At 50.5% G+C, this 15,915-nt stretch overlaps 1 protein-coding gene across 1 annotated transcript in view; it reads right to left on the bottom strand.

Annotated features, from left to right (window-relative positions):
• Positions 1–2,843: 2,843 nt before the first annotated feature.
• RELT (RELT tumor necrosis factor receptor) overlaps positions 2,844–15,915 on the bottom strand; it is a gene marked incomplete at both ends in the record, with an annotated part of 19,370 nt that continues 6,298 nt past the window's right edge. The window contains 4 exons of the mRNA XM_015427533.1: positions 2,844–3,024; positions 4,315–4,563; positions 7,139–7,220; positions 9,003–9,083. Of these exons, the coding sequence (XP_015283019.1) occupies positions 2,844–3,024; positions 4,315–4,563; positions 7,139–7,220; positions 9,003–9,083 (593 nt within the window). The remainder of the gene's footprint in view (positions 3,025–4,314; positions 4,564–7,138; positions 7,221–9,002; positions 9,084–15,915) is intronic.

The following is a 15,915-nucleotide window of genomic DNA, read 5'->3' as shown; positions in this document are numbered from 1 at the left end:
GGGTAAAAGGGAATTCTGTTTAAGGATGGAATTGGTGAACTTTCTTTTGGAATTCTAGACCCTGACCTCTTGCCTGTTTTATCCTATAAAAGAAGAACTTTGAGTCTTGTTCAATATGCCAGCTTGCTCTCTTGATAGCATAAGTTCTGAAGCAGTGTGCATACACACAAAAGCTTATACCCAGAATTAAACTTTGCTGGTCTTAAAAGTGCCACTGGACTCCAACTTTGTTCTATTGCTTCAGACCAGCATGGCGACCCACCGGAATCTAGTATCAGAATGATCATTCCATTAAAACTACATGCTCTGGTAGCCTAAAACCTCAAGTGAATCTTTTTTCTCTCCCAGATAGAATCTGGGAAAGGGGGAGGGTTATACTAGGGTTTTCAAAACTTCCCTACCACCCACCCGGGAGCTAGATCAAGATGGGTAGCTGTGTTAGTCTGTCTGTGTCAGTAGGCAGGGGTCACTTTGTAGAAAAAGAGGGGCAGGAGCTCATTAGCATATCTCATTAGCGTAACTTATTTGCATATGCCACACCCCCTGACATCACCGGAAGTGTGTCAGAAGGCCACACCCACCGCTCAGGCTCCACTGGACTGTTTTGGATTGCTAGCTATGGGGGGGGGATGCACAGATCTGTCCTCGCAGAGGAAGGAGAGCTTGTACCTGAATAAAACTTGGTCTTAAAGGTGCCACTGGACTGTTTTGGACCGGGGGGCTGGGGGGGGCTCTGCAACTTACTTGGCTGCTTCTTGCTCTGACTGAGGGCTGCTGGGAGCAGGGGGTGGGGCTTGCTGCATGTGCCCGCCCCCTGGGCTCTTTAGTGCCGGAGCTCCGCTCCTGTGCGCTCCTGCAGGAAATGACCCCTGGCAGTAGGAAACAGCAAGAGTCCAGGGAAGCAAGAGTCCAGTAGCGCCTTAAAGACTAACAACATTTGTGGCAGGGTATGAGCTTTTTTGAGTCACTGCTCACTTCTTCACAGACAGGGTATGAGCAGTGACTCACGAAAGCTCACAGCTTTAGCCTTGAAGGGGCTCCTGGACTCTTGCTCTTTTCTACAACCAACCAAGAGACGGTGCGAGCTGCACAAGATTCTCCTCCATGGAAGACGTAAGCACCGTTCCCTCTGAGCCGAGTCAGTGTGAGTTCGCTCACCGTGTTTTAGCCTCCGGCTCACACATTTTGGTCTCGGCTCAGGACGGAGGGCCCCAAAGCAAACTAATTCATGCGGCAGCCAAATCGCTGGCTCACAACTTTCATGCCAGCAGCTCACAAAGTAGAATTTTTGCTCACGAGACGCCACAGCTTAGAGGGAGCATTGGACGTTAAGTGCTAGCACTATCCATGGATCGGACCTTGGGCCAGGTTTTGCAAAACCAGCTTTGGGGTCCTTTCAAAGTCCCCTCCAGTGATTTTTTTGGGGGGGCACTCCAAAGGAAACAAGGGAGATTCCCAGAAAGTTGGATTTTTTTAAGAAGAAGAAGAAGAAGAGGAGGAGGAGGAGGAGGAGGAGACTGGATTTATACCCTGCCCTTCACTGCCCAAAGGAGTCTCAGAGCGGCTGACAAACTCCTTTCCCTTCCCCTCCCTACAACAGACACCCTGTGAGGCAGGTGGGGCTGAGAGAGCTCTGGACAGAAACGGCTCTTTTTCAAGGACAGCTCTGACAAAACTATGGCTTGCCCAAGGTCATCCAGCAGGTGCAAGTGGAGGAGTGGGGGAATCAAACCTGGTTCTCCCAGATTAGAGTCCGCGCACTTAACCACGACACTAAACTGGCAAAAAGTATTTTGCACATCAAGCACAAAACAATTTTTCACAACGACGTGCTAAGGGAGCAGTAGATTGAGAAAATGGTGGCTGCAAACGAGGGTGAAAATATCTCCCACAACAGAAAATATCAGAGGAAGTGTGGAAAAGGGCCCGTTCCAGTTTGGGGGGGGCAGGTTTGGGTAAGGGAGGAACCTCCGTGGGGTATAATGCTATAGGGTTCAGCTCCCAAAGCACCCATTTCTCCAGGGGAACCAATCTCTGGAGATCAGTTGTAATTCCAGGAGATCGGACAGGTCTCAGCTGGAGGTTGGCAGCTCTAAGAAGGAGCCTCAACATTTGTTAAAATCCTCACCATCAAAGGAGTCCCTTCTAGTGGGCATGTAAAGAAAGGCAGGAGAGATGGGTGCCCAGACACTCTGCACATGTGCATTAGAAGGTCAAGGTTTCCCTTTCTCGAAAGCCAGTCAAATCCGACTCTAGGGATGCGGTGCTCATCTCCGTTTCCAAGCCTAAGAGCCGGCGCTGTTCGAAGACGTTTCCGTGGTCATGTGGCCGGCGTGACTAGATGCCAAGGCGCACGGAACGCTGTCGCCTTCCCACCAAAGCAGTACCTATTTATCAACTTGCCATTCCTTGCTTTCGAACTGCTAGGTTGGCAGGAGCCGGGGCCAGAAACGGGGGCTCACTCCATCATGCGGCACTCGGGTCTCGAACTGCTGAATGACCAACCTTCTGGCCTGCAGTTCAGCGTCTTAACCACTTGAGCCACCGCAGCTCCTTCATTAGAAGGTAATCCTTCCCAAAAGGAGTCAAAAGAACAGACAGCTCTACAGGGGTTCACACTGGGTCTCAGTGGACAGATGAGGTGTGCTCACTCCATGTACCCCCACCTGTCTTTCTCCTGAGATCCCCTTTTACAGAATTCCTTTAAGAACCGTGAAACTGCTGCCCGGTTTAGAGACCTGGGTGTGCAACGCGGAAAGAGGTCCCCGCTAGCACACCGCAGCTCTTCTGGGGACTCGCGGCTCCTGCAAAAGTTGGCGCCTGCTTTCCTTCAGCCCTCTCACCTCTTGTTGGCCGTCTCCCGTCGTAAGCCATTTGGGCCTCACGGTATTTCCAACAAGCGGTTTCTGCCCCGGAACCAGGCAGGCGTAGGGGGACACTGTTGACTCGGCTCCTGCACTCTCAGAGATGGTTTTCACTTCCGAGGGGCTTGGCTTCTGCTCAGGGATGCGGGCAACACGGAACCTTTTGGAAAGGGGGGGGGAAACACACACATCTCTCAGTGATGCATAGATCAGAACACTTCTGGGCCACAAGGCGCTCAGCTGCCTCTGGGAGGAGGAAACTGGAAAACATCATAATTTCTCAAAGGAAGAATCGGGAGAGGAGCCAACCAAAGAAGTGAGCATGTTGTCTGAACAGCAGACTTCTGGATGACTCAGGCAAGTAAGCCAAGCTGTAATGGAAGGCTATCCAACCTGTCTTGTGCATCTTTGCCAGCTACCTGTTAGCTTCTAGATAGAAACCAAGGTGCCAGTTTTGACCTATATAAAGCCCATTATGGCTGAGAGCCAGCATGTTTCAGAAAGCACTTTGGGGAGGGGCCTTGGCCAATGTTCCCTCTAAGCTGTGGAGTCTTGTGAGCAAAAATTCTACTTTGTGAGCTACTGGCATTAAAGTTGTGAGTGAGTGATTTGACTACTGCATAAATTAGTTTGCTCCGGAGCCATCCTTCCTGGGCTAAGACAAAAATGTGTGAGCTGGAGGCTAAAAAACTGAGCTAGCTCACACTAACTCGTCTTAGAGGGGACATTGGCCTTGGCTCCATGGTAGAACATCTGCTTGGCATGCAGAAGGTCCCAGGTTCAAACCCCGGCATCTCCAGTTAAAAAGGACCAGGCAGGAGGTGATGGGAAAGACCTCTGCCTGAGATTCCAGAAAATAGCTGCCAGTCTGAGCAGATAATACTGACTTTGATGGAGGAGAAGGAGTAGAAGAAGAGATTGGATTTATACCTGGCCCTTCACTCGGAGTCTCAGAGCGGCTTACAAATATCCTTTCCCTTCCCCTCCCCACCACAGACACCCTGTGAGGTCAGTGGGGCTGAGAGAGCTCTTGACAGAAACTGCTCTTTTTCAAGGACAGCTCTTCTCAGAACTACGGCTTGCCCAAGGTCATCCAGCAGGTGCAAGTGGAGGCGTGGGGAATCAAACCCAGTTCTCCCAGATTAGAGTCCACGCACTTAACCACGACACAAATATGCTAATGAGCGGTGCTGTCAGGGGTGTGGCCTAATATGCTAATGAGTTCCTGCTGTTGGGTGTGGCCTGTTATGCTAATGAGTTCCTGCTGGGCTTCTTCTACCAAAAAAGCCCTGGGCGTGATGCACTCAGAATCAGAGCGCGCCACGGCTGCAAAAGGACACAGACCTGTTCGACATTGGCTGCTAATGATAAAAATAAACTCCCCGGACCCCTTTCGACTTCCCCCACGGGGTCCCTCCCTGGTCTGAGCTCCCCTCTCCCGTGTTCCTACCTGCCCACGGAGAGGAGGGTGATCTCCCCCGGCCGGCCGGCCTTGCTTCCTGGCTTTGCCGGCTTGGCGACGGCGCTGCCGGTCAAGTTGGCAGCCGCAGCGGCAGCTTCCGGGGAAAGCAGTACTTCCGGCCACTTCCTCTGGCTGCAGCGGGTGCAGGTGGGGCCCGAGCGGGTGGCTAGGCCCTGGACTGTGTGCAGGTGGTGCTGGTGCCGGCAGAGGTGGGGGAACTGAGGCAGGAGCTGCAACCTAGGGGGACGAAAGGCCAAGCGTTAGCAAGAGGAAAGGGTCTTCAAGCCCCACACGGCGTGGGACCGGGGGTATCTGAAGGAGCGCCTTCTGCTATAAGGTTCCTGCCTGGGCACTAAGATCACGGGGAAACGCCCTCCTGACTACCTGACTGACCAAAGAACCTCGTCTGGTGGGTATGTGAGACGGGGCCTTTTCCGTGGCAGCCCCATGATTAGGGAACAACCTTCCCAGGGAGAAGAAGAAGAGAAGAGGAGATTGGATTTATACCCCGCCCTTCACTACCCAAGGGAGTCTCAGAGCGGCTCACAAACTCCTTTCCCTTCCCCTCCCCACAACAGACACCCTGTGAGAGCCAGTTTGGCGTCGTGGTTCAGTGCGCGGACTCTAATCTGGGAGAACTGGGATTGATTCCCCACTCCTCCACTTGCACCTGGCTGGATGACCTTGGGCAAGCCATAGTTCTGGCACAGCTGTTCTTGAAAAAGAGCAGTTTCTGTCAGAGTTCTCTCAGCCCCACCTACCTCAAAGGGGTTCTGTTGTGGGGAGGGGAAGGGAAAGGAATTTGTAAGCTGCTCTGAGACGCCTTTGGGTAGTGAAGGGCGGGGTATAAATCCAATCTCTTCTCTCTTCTCTCTTCTTCTTCTTCTAAAAGAAGAAGAAGAAGAGATTGGATTTATACCCCACGCTTCACTACCCAAAGGGGTCTCAGAGTGGCTTACAAACTCCTTTCCCTTCCCCTCCCCACAACAGACACCCTGTGAGGTAAAAGAAGAAGAAGAGATTGGATTTATACCCCGCCCTTCACTACCCAAAGGAGTCTCAGAGCAGCTCACAAACTCCTTTCCCTTCCCCTCCCCCAAAACAGACACCCTGTGAGGTCGGTGGGGCTGAGAGAGCTCTTGACAGAAACGGCTCTTTTTCAAGGACAGCTCTTATCAGAACTACGGCTTGCCCAAGGTCATCCAGCCAGGTGCAAGCGGAGGAGTGGGGAATCAAACCCGGTTCTCCCAGATCAGAGTCCGCGCACTTAACCACGACACCAAACTGGCAAACCGGAGGTGCGTCTGGCCCAATCACTGTCGATCTTCAGGAGGCATCTGAAGATGATTTTATTTAGGACTGCCCTTGGTTATTAGCAGTCTTCAGTTATGATTTTTAGGGCGCTTTCACGCATGCTAGAGAATGCAGTTTCAATCCGCTTCGGCGACCGTTTGCAAGGGGGGAGGCTTTGCCATGCCACGCAGTAAAAATCCAGTCGCCAAGTGCACTGAGAGTGGATTGAAAGTGGGCTGTTTAAGCGTGTGTGGAAGCACCTCGGTTGGGCTTTTATGTTTTGAACGCATTTTATATGCCTTGAGCTCCGTAAGAAAGAAAGGCGGCAAAGAAGGCCCGGTGGTGAGAAGTGCCGTCAAGTCGCAGCTGACATCATAGAAATAATGCCCGTTGCGGAAATAAATACAACGGGATCTAGGAAGAGGCTCTGGGAGAGTGCTTTGGCTTTGGGCAAACAGTGTCAGTTTCCTGTGGCGACCTCAGCAGGGTTTAATGACAGAGTCCACTGTTTTCTCCAGAGGGACTGATCTCTGCTACCTGAAGAGCATTTGTATGTTTGAGTTATCTGTAGCCCTCACCTGGAGAGTGGTAACCATTGTTACCCATTCTCCTCTCCCCTATGAGGTATGTTATGCAACTGTAAATTCCAACTGCCTGGTGGGGGGGGGAGTTTGAGGTGTGGAATGGACTGAAGTCCAATCAGCTTCCATATGCAAAAGACCAGGTTGTCGCAGCAGTTGTGGTGTGGGCGGGACCCGGGCTTTGCCTTCTGATTGGTGGCGATATATGCTGAGGAGCAGTGCCATCAGCCATACACTAAGGGAGTGCATTTTAGAATTAGAACTTTGGCACCCACTATTCAATTATATATAAGGAGAGATTTATATCCCGCCCTACCCCGAAGGCTGAGGGCGGCTAACAAGGGCAACTGTGTGCCAGGTTAAAACAATAACACATAATTTAAAAACAATAAATCACAATAAAATATCATAACAGATTACGACAGGTTTAAGCAAGAAGGGGAGATCTTAACCTCACACAGCTACGTCCTACGATCTTGTCCTCAGAGGCGTGTCCAAGCACCTCGCTCCACCCTTGGGGGCCAGGCAATCAGATGTTAGTACGCCAGGGCATAGGGGGGTATAGGTGGAATAGCTTTGGCGGCGGCTCCTACTCAAAAGCCTGGCGGAAGAGCTCCGTCTTGCAGGCCCTGCGGATCTGAGAAAGGTCCCGCAGGGCCCGGATCTCCTCCGGGAGCTCCTTCCACCAGGTAGGAGCCGCCACCGAAGATGCCCTAGTCCTGGTCGCAGCAAGTTTAACTTCTCTCGGGCCTGGAATTTCCAGGAGATGACACCCTCCTGACCGAAGTGCCCTTGGGGGAACATATGGAGAAAGGCGGTCCCTCGGGTTGGTCTCCCATCCAAGTACCAACCGGGGCCGACCCTGCTTAGCTTCTGAGATGTGATGAGTTTGGTAGCTCGTCGGGGCCACACAGGTCAGGGTTAAGAAAGGCACCTACTTGTTCACAGGCTTGTAAACCGGCTGCATGAGCTGTTTGCTGTGGTAATCCTTCAGCATTTCCTCCAGGACGGCGGCATTCTCTGTGGGGAGGAAATAGGGGCGTTGTACATATTAGATTCCATGTCAAAAATGAAGTCAAATGAGGAGGAAGATCTATGTTTTATTTCAATTAACAGGAAAAACAATTGGACCAAATACTCCATCCAAAACTGACTACTTTCTTCTCAGCCTATTCAGGAAATATGCTTCAATTAATAGGAAAACAATTAGACCAAATAGTTAATCAAAAATTGACAACTTTCTTCTTTTTCTTCTTCATCTTCTCCTTGAGTCTATTCTGAACATATTCAGGAACTAATGAGTTTCTGCTGTTGGGTGTGGCCTATTATGCTAATAGGTTCCTGCTGGCCTTTTTCTACAAAATGAGCCCTGATAATGGGCAAGGATTCTTCATACCCCAAACAAAAGTATTCATTACTGATACGAGACTAAAATCTTCTGACCCAGACACTGAAAGGTTTGCCCTAAGAACTACAGAATCATGAACTTTGTACCTATTATGTTGTCTGCTAACAATATCAGACCTACAAGAGGAAAGCCTTCTATATAACAGGCCTTTCTAACATCCTAATGAAATATTACTTAAAGAATAAATCTATAAAAACCAGAGAAATGTGAATATGAACAATCAAGAAGAATATTATATTCCCATTCATACTACGGGGTGTGTGTGAGAGAATGAGGGGGGAATCCTTTAGAAAAAGAAAGCAGCGTGTGATTGTAGACACGAGACGGCCTCAAATGAGCTCTTGCTGAAGCGGTGAAATTGTATCTGGGCTGTTTAACTCAGAGTGTCCCAAGATTAGATTATTGTGGAACAAAGTGATAAAAGAAATAAAAGAAATTCCTGGCCAGGGATTACCAAACTCAACGGAGTCCCTCCTCCTACATTACCGGCCTGGCCTAAAGCGATCAAAACAAAGTACAGAACTTGTATCCCTATTTCTGATGGCTGCAAAAAAACTTATAGCCTTACACTGAACACTAGCTGGGATTCCCACTTTGGCACAATGGAGGATAAAGATTTGGGATATTGCTGTATCTGACAAGATAGCCATGCAACTGCTAACAATGGATAACCCTAATTACGTGAGCAATTTTATGGAGAAATGGCTTGTTTTTTTCCAAATATGTTACTGCATGCCAGCCTCGCCTATATAAATCGCCGCAGAAATATAAGACTTTGCCTTTTTACTAACGATAGAATCAGAGACGGAATCACAGAAATTATTATGTTCCATGGAGGTTCTGTATTATGGTTTTTAGGTTTTAGAATTTATTCTTTTTCTTTGGTTAATAGATGATTGTTTGAAACTGTATACTGAACTATCATCAGTTAATTTGTGATGGTTTTATTTCTTGCGGTTACTCTGTTAAGAACCGATGTTGTTGTTATGTGTTAATATGTTAAACTGAATAAAAAGTTAATTATAAAACAAACAAACAACAAAAACCTCAGAGTTCCCCAACCATTTTGACCCTGCCGACGTCTTTGGTGTTTTGACATAACATGGTGGCCGTAGGCACGAAATGGCTTCCACGGGAGGCGGAGCCAGCCACAAAATGGCTGCCCCGGGAGGCGGAGCCAGCCACAAAATGGCTGCCCCAGCTCACCTTCAGCCACACAGTGAAGACCCCTTGTGCTGTGGGGGCAGCTGCCGCCAAAGCAGCGTTTTTAACCAGCCAGTCAAATCTCCAGTGGCCAATCAGACGCCTTGCTGGGCAAAAAATCCACCTAGCCCGGGAAAGCAATCCCCCCCCTTGTTCCACCAACTCCCGCCCCTCCCCCATCTAGAGCTCACCTTTCTTCTCTGTGATCAGGCGCACAAGGACTCCGATGGTGTCTTCATTCGCGTCTTCTATCCGGTAGGCGGAACTGCTCCCTGTGGGAGAGAGAGCGACATGTTGAAACAGAACAGTGCTCCGTCCCAAGAGGCTTGCTTGCACGACAAGCCACACAGCCTTAGCTACATGTGATGCCACTCTTTCATTTAAGGTGCATTCCAGCACTAGGCAGCCTTTCATTGAGCCGACGGAAGATGGAGCTGTTGCATCTTCTCTGCACAAACGGGCTCAATCTTCCTGCAAAGGCAGTGGGCCGTAGTGTTCTATGACTCTTAGCAGCACAGAGAGCTGCTGATGGCAGAAAAGCCATTTTAGAACATAAGAACACAAGAGAAAGCCTGTTGGATCAGGCCAGTGGCCCATCCAGGCCAACACTCTGTGTCGCACGCTGGGCCGAAACCCAGGGGCCATCAGGAGGTTGACCAGCGGGGCCAGAACTCCACAAGCCCTCCCACTGTGGCCCCCCAAGCACCAAGAACATCCGAACATAAGAGAGAAGTTACGTTGGATCAGGCCAGTGGCCCATCCAGGCCAACACTCTGTGTCACACAGCGGCCAAAACCCAAGTGCCATCAGGAGGTCCACCAGCAGGGCCAAAACTCCAGAAGCCCTCCCACTGTGGCCCCCCAAGCACCAAGAACACAGAGCATCACTGCCCCAGACATAAGAACATAAGAGAAAAGCCATGTTGGATCAGACCAATGGTCCCTCCAGTCCAACGCTCTTTGTCGCACGCTGGGCCAAAACCCAGGGGCCATCAGGAGGTCTACCCGTGGGGCCAGAACTCCAGAAGCCCTCCCACTGTGGCCCCCCAAGCACCAAGAAGACAGAGCATCACTGCCCCGGACAAGTTGTTGACCCCCCCCTGCAAGCACCAAGAAGACAGAGCATCACTTGCCCCACAATCCCTATCTATACCTTGAGGCTAATAGCCACTGATGGACCTCTGCTCCATAAGTCAATCCAGTTCCCTCTTGAGGCTGTCTGTGCTTGCAGCCGCCACCACTCCCTGCGGCTATATGAGTCAGACTAACAAAACCAGCAGTTTGCATTGACGTTTATTTATTGATCTCCTGCTTTCTTCCCACAGTTGGGAATCCAAGCCAATTAGAACTGTTCTCCACTTCTCCATTTTCTCACAACAGCCCTGTGAGGACGGCCAGGCTGGGAGTTGGCGATGGGCCCAAAGACCCTCAGGGAGCTTCCACGGTAGAAAGACCCCGGTGCACTATTCTATGCCCTACACCACACTTGGCTGAATGAGCACAGGGTCCTTTCCCACCATAAGAACATAAGAGAAGCCAATGCTGGATCAGGCCAATGGCCCATCCGGTCCAACACTCTGTGTCACACAGTGGCCAGAAATACCAGGTGCCACCAGGAAGTCACCAGTGGGGCCGGGACACTAGAAGCCCTCCCACTGTTGAACCCCCGCAGCTCCAAGAATACAGAGCATCCCTTGCCCCAGATGGAGAGTTCCTCTCTATACCTTGTGGCTAATGGCCACTGATGGACCTCTGCTCCATAGAAGAACATAAGAGAAGCCAATGTTGGATCAGGCCAATGGGCCATCCAGTCCAACACTCTGTGTCACACAGTGGCCAAAAATACCAGAGGCCATCAGGAGGTCCAGCAGTGGGGCCAGGACACTAGAAGCCCTCCCACTCTTGCCCCCCGTCCAAGCACCAAGATTACAGAGCATCCCTTGCCCCAGACCGAGCGTTCCTCTCTAAACCTTGTGGCTAACAGCCACTGATGGACCTCTGCTCCATATGTTTATCTAATTCCCTCTTGAAGCCGTCCATGCTTGTAGCCGCCGCCACCTCCTGTGGCAGTGAATTCATTCATGTTCTTTGGCCACAGAGGAGCAGAGATACATGAATGGCACCCCCAAGGAGAGACCAAAGGAAGACTTCCGCTGGGGAGATGTGCAAATTGAGAGGCAGCATGGTTAGTGCATCTGACTAGGACCAGGTTCAAATCCTCACTCTATTACAGAGCATCCCTTGCCCCAGACCGAGCGTTCCTCTCTAAACCTTGTGGCTAACAGCCACTGATGGACCTCTGCTCCATATGTTTATCTAATTCCCTCTTGAAGCCGTCCATGCTTGTAGCCGCCGCCACCTCCTGTGGCAGTCAATTCATTCATGTTCATTGGCCACAGAGGAGCAGAGATACATGAACGGCACCCCCCAAGGAGAGACCAAAGGAAGACTTCCACTGGGGAGATGTGCAAATTGAGAGGCAGCATGGTTAGGGCATCGGACTAGGACCTGGAAGCACCAGGTTCAAATCCTCACTCCGTCACGGAAACTTGCTGGGCAGCTTTGGAGGCTGGACTCTATGGCACGATACCCCTCTTCGGTCCCTCCCCTCCTCAAACCCAACTCTCTCCGGGCTCCGCTTCTAAAAAGTCTCCAGGAGTTGGCAGCCATAGGTATAACTCCACAGAGCCTGCCCTCCAAAGCAGCCATTTTCTCCAGGGAGACTGATCTGTCGTCTGGGGTTCAGTAGTGATTTCAGGGAGATCTCCAGGCCCCGCCTGGAGGTTGGCAGCCCTAGTCCCTGGATGGCTTCAGAAGCCATCTGGGCCACCGAAATGGAGCAGTGAGATGCCGGCGACGGCAAAATTAGGTCAGGGCTGCCAGCCGCTTTCTCAGGGCCTAGTTGGTAGCTATGGCAACCACAGCCTCAGCTGGGTATTTCAGAAATTATATGGTCCTAATTCTCACAAAATAAGCCTTGGTGGCAGCAGGGAGGGAGACGCAAAAGGGCAAAGAGAGTGAGGGAAACTGCGCCCGGTCAGGCCAGTGAGGCTGAACACTTCGGATCCTGCGCATGTGTTATTTATTGACTCCATTTATAACACACCTCTCTCCCGAATTGGGGACTCGAGGTGGCTTACATCATTTCCCTCTCCTCCATTTTAGCTTCGCAACAACCCTGTGAGGTAGTTCGGGCTAAGAGCGTGTGACTGGCTCAAGGCCATGCAGTCAGCTTCCTTGGAAGTGTGGGGGATTCGAACCCGGTTCTCCCAAATGCTAATCCGACACTCGAACCATGACACTGCACTCGGATAGAGATTCCTGGGTGGTTGGATTCTTCTTTTGTTTCAGAGACCCAGTTTGGTGTAGTCGTTAAAAGCGTGGACTCTGATCTGGGAATACCAGGTTTGATACTCTGCTCCTCCACATGCAGCTGCTGGTGTGACCTTGGGTCAGTCACATGTTCTCTCAGAGCTGTTCTCTCAAACGCAGTCCTCGAGAGAGCTCTCTCAGCCCCTCCCTACCTCACAGGTGTTGTCTGTTGTAGGGAGGGGAAGGGAAAGGAGATTGTAAGCCGCACTGAGACTCCGTCAGGTAGTGAAGGGTGGGGTATAAATCCAATCTCCTCTTCTTCTTTGATTAATTTAGAGAATTTGTATGCCGGCTCTCCAGAGAACCTGCCCGAGGCGGCTTACAAAAGCAAACACAATAAAAAACACACAAAATTCTTTGTTGAAACCCAGCACTAAAACAAGCAATCAAGAGCACAAAAACAGAGATGGGCGGTGGGGTTGCCAAGTTGATCTTCGCCGGGACTCGCAGGGGGCTCCCGGCCTGCGTCTGGTGCGCACGCACGCACTGCGCGCACGTCACCCGGAAGTGACGGGAGGACGCCGGGCACGCTGGGGGCGGGGCCACGGCCATACAAGGGAAAACCATAGAGTTTTCCCTTGTATGGCTGTGGCCCCGCCCCCAGCGTGCTCAGCGTCTTCCTGTCACTTCCGGGTGACGCGCACGTCGGGGAGGAGTTCCCCCCGAGGCCCGATCCGGTGCCGCCGGGGAACGGGCCTCTGGGGTGGGGGTTTCCCTGCCCCCCGGGGGGACTTGGGATCCCTAACAGGCAGATAGCTCGAAATATCAGCTCCAGACTAAAACACGCTGTTAAAAAGGCGACCACCCCTTAGCTAAAACCCTGTGTAAAAAGGAATATTTTAGCCTGGTATCTAAAGGAAAACAAGAGAGGCGCCGGACGAGTCTCACAGGGGAGGACATTCCAAAGGGAAGGTGCCACCACCGAAAAAGCCCTGTCTCTAGTTACCAGCTGAAGGGGGCCTCAGGGAGGCACAGGGAGCAGGGATTGTGGGGCAGTTCTTAATTGGCAGGTTGACTTCTCTGCATTCCAAAGACCTTGTGGGTTCTCAATAAACCAGGCTGCATGCCCTCCCCCCCTTACTTTTCTCTCTGAAGAAGGGTTGCCAGCCTCCAGGTGGGGCCTGGAGCTCTCCCAGACATCTTACTAGGGTTGCCAACTCCAGGTTGGGCAATACTTGGACTTATGCGGGGTGGAAACCTGGAATGGCCAGGGAAGGGCCACCGTAGGGTATAATGCCAGAGAGTTCACCCTTCAAAGCTGCCCTTTTCTCCAGGAGAATTGACTCCAGGAGTCGCGGATCAATTGTAACTCTGGGAGATCTCCAGGCCTCACCTGGAGGTTGACAACCCTAATGAGATGACCCCCCTCAATTATTATTTTTTTAATATGTTGTCGAAGGCTTTCACGGCCGGAGTTCATTAGTTGCTGTAGATTTTCCGGGTTGTCTGGCCGTGGTCTTGGCATTGTAGGACCTGACGTTTCGCCAGCAGCTGTGACTGGCATCCTCAGAGGTATAACACAGAAAGATGGAGTACTCTGTGTCAAGGTGACACCTTTTAAGACCAACAAAGTTTAATTCCGGGTATAACCTTTCACGTGCATGCACATTTGTGTGTGTGTCTTACACTGGAGTAAAGGCTGTACTAATTTACTTACTTCATTTATACCCTTTGCTCCCCTGGTGGGGACTGAAAGTAGCTTATATCCTCCTCTCACCCTCATTTTGTGTCACAACAAAGTAGCTCTTTTATTGCAAAGGAATTTCAGAAACAGGCTAGAACGCGAGATTGCTGAATTACAAGTTATTACAACACTCAGGACAATGCAATCCCCAGGGCTTAACAGAGATACCGGGTTCTTATCTCACTACCCACGATAAGTCGCTCAGTTCTCGTATCTGTTTGTTCACTCTTTTATTATCTGTATGCTAATTTGCGGCTGTTCAGAGGTCTTATCAACTGCTTTAATCCAGTCTTAGCTATACTTATTGCACAACTGCTTATGCATCTTGACCCCAATTAGCCCTTCCTGACAACTAACCTTCCCCCCATCTCTATGTAATGGATGGAGAAGTCTGTTTCAATGTCTCTGTAGAAGTGCATGCATGCGAAAGATTATACCCAGAATTAAACTTTGTTGGGCTTAAAGGTGCCACTGGACTCAAACTTTGTTCAACAACCCTGTGCGTTGGACAGGCTGAGGGTGTGCAATTGGCCGAAGGTCACCCAGCAAGCTTCCATGGCAAAGCGTGGATTCGAACCTAGGTCTCCCAGATTCTAGTCTGACATTCTAACCACTATACTCCACTACCATGGCAGAATCCTTCTCCCCCCTCCCACAATTTGGTCATATGCCACAAATAATCCTGTTCTATTGCCTGCTCTCCCTGAATAAGTGGCCATGTGAAAAACATTGTTTATTGGCGCTCTCTGGCCCGCACTGCAAACTCTGGCTGAAATACCAGTCGCTTTCGGACTGTATCCTGAGGTTGGCCCAAAGCTTATCAATAGCCGTTGGCTTAAACGTCCTGTGCAAAGCCAAAAGAAAGGACAGGAAATGCTTTAAAACCAAAATAAAATGGGAAGTCTCAGACTAATTACCCCCTCCCGGAAATTACTATTTTGTCTGTAATACATTCTCCCTCCGTTTGGCCTCCGTTTGAGTTTACCTCTTTTTTTCAAGGCACAAATTACTACAGACGGATACTCCCCCCCCAAACTCCTTCCTGTTTGGGTGTTCATATGCTTCATTTGCGTTAAACATTTTAGGTAAATGTTTTTAATTTGTACTTTGAATGCTTTGTAAAGGCTGGGAATGTTTTAACGCTCAAATGCTTACCACCTGGGTGGAAAGGCGGCATAGAGATGTTTTCAATCAAAAAATAAATACAGATCATGGGATCGGGGTGGGGGTGGGTGGGGCCTGGCCCCCTAGCTCCATTTCACTGCGCTCCACAATTACACAAGCGTTCCCCTGAGCCTTAGCAAATGTTTCCTGTTCGGAAACTAATATCCTGCTTGGCCATTTGCAAAAAAAGGAAGTTCTACTGGTTAACTCTTCGTCCCTGAATTTTCCATCCTTTCCCACCTTCCACAGTGGATTCCATTCTGGTTTTGCTCAGTGCTGCAAACTGCCTTACACGAGCATTGCTCTTGAGGATACGTCCTTATTTGTTCAGGTCAGGGATAAAAGAAGAAGAAGAGATTGGATTTATACCCCGCCCTTCACTCCCCAAAGGTGTCTCAGAGCAGCTTACAAACTCCTTCCCCTTCCCCTCCCCACAACAGACACCCTGGGAGGTAAAAGAAGAAGAAGAGATTGGATTTATACCCCGCCCTTCACTACCCAAAGGTGTCTCAGAGCGGCTTACAAACTCCTTTCCCTTCCCCTCCCCACAACAGACACCCTGGGAGGTAAAAGAAGAAGAAGAGATTGGATTTATACCCTGCCGTTCATTACCTAAAGGTGTCTCAGAGCGGCTTACAAACTCCTTTCCCTTCCCCACAACAGACACCCTGTGAGGTAGGTGGGGCTGAGAGAGAAGAAAGAAGAAAGAAGGGAGGAGGAGGAGGAGGAGGAGGAGGAGGAGGAGATTGGATTTATACCCTGCCCTTCACTACCCAAGGGAGTCTCAGAGCGGCTTACAATCTCCTTTCCCTTCCCCTCCCCACAACAGACACCCTGGGAGGTAGGTGGGGCTGAGAGAGAGAAGAAGAAGAGGAGGAGGAGGAG

Source organism: Gekko japonicus, unplaced genomic scaffold, assembly GCF_001447785.1.
Source record: "Gekko japonicus isolate JY-2015 unplaced genomic scaffold, Gekko_japonicus_V1.1 scaffold5901, whole genome shotgun sequence".
NCBI lineage: Eukaryota > Metazoa > Chordata > Lepidosauria > Squamata > Gekkonidae > Gekko > Gekko japonicus.
Note: the sequence above shows the minus strand (reverse complement) of the source record. Positions and strands in the feature narration are given on the sequence as shown.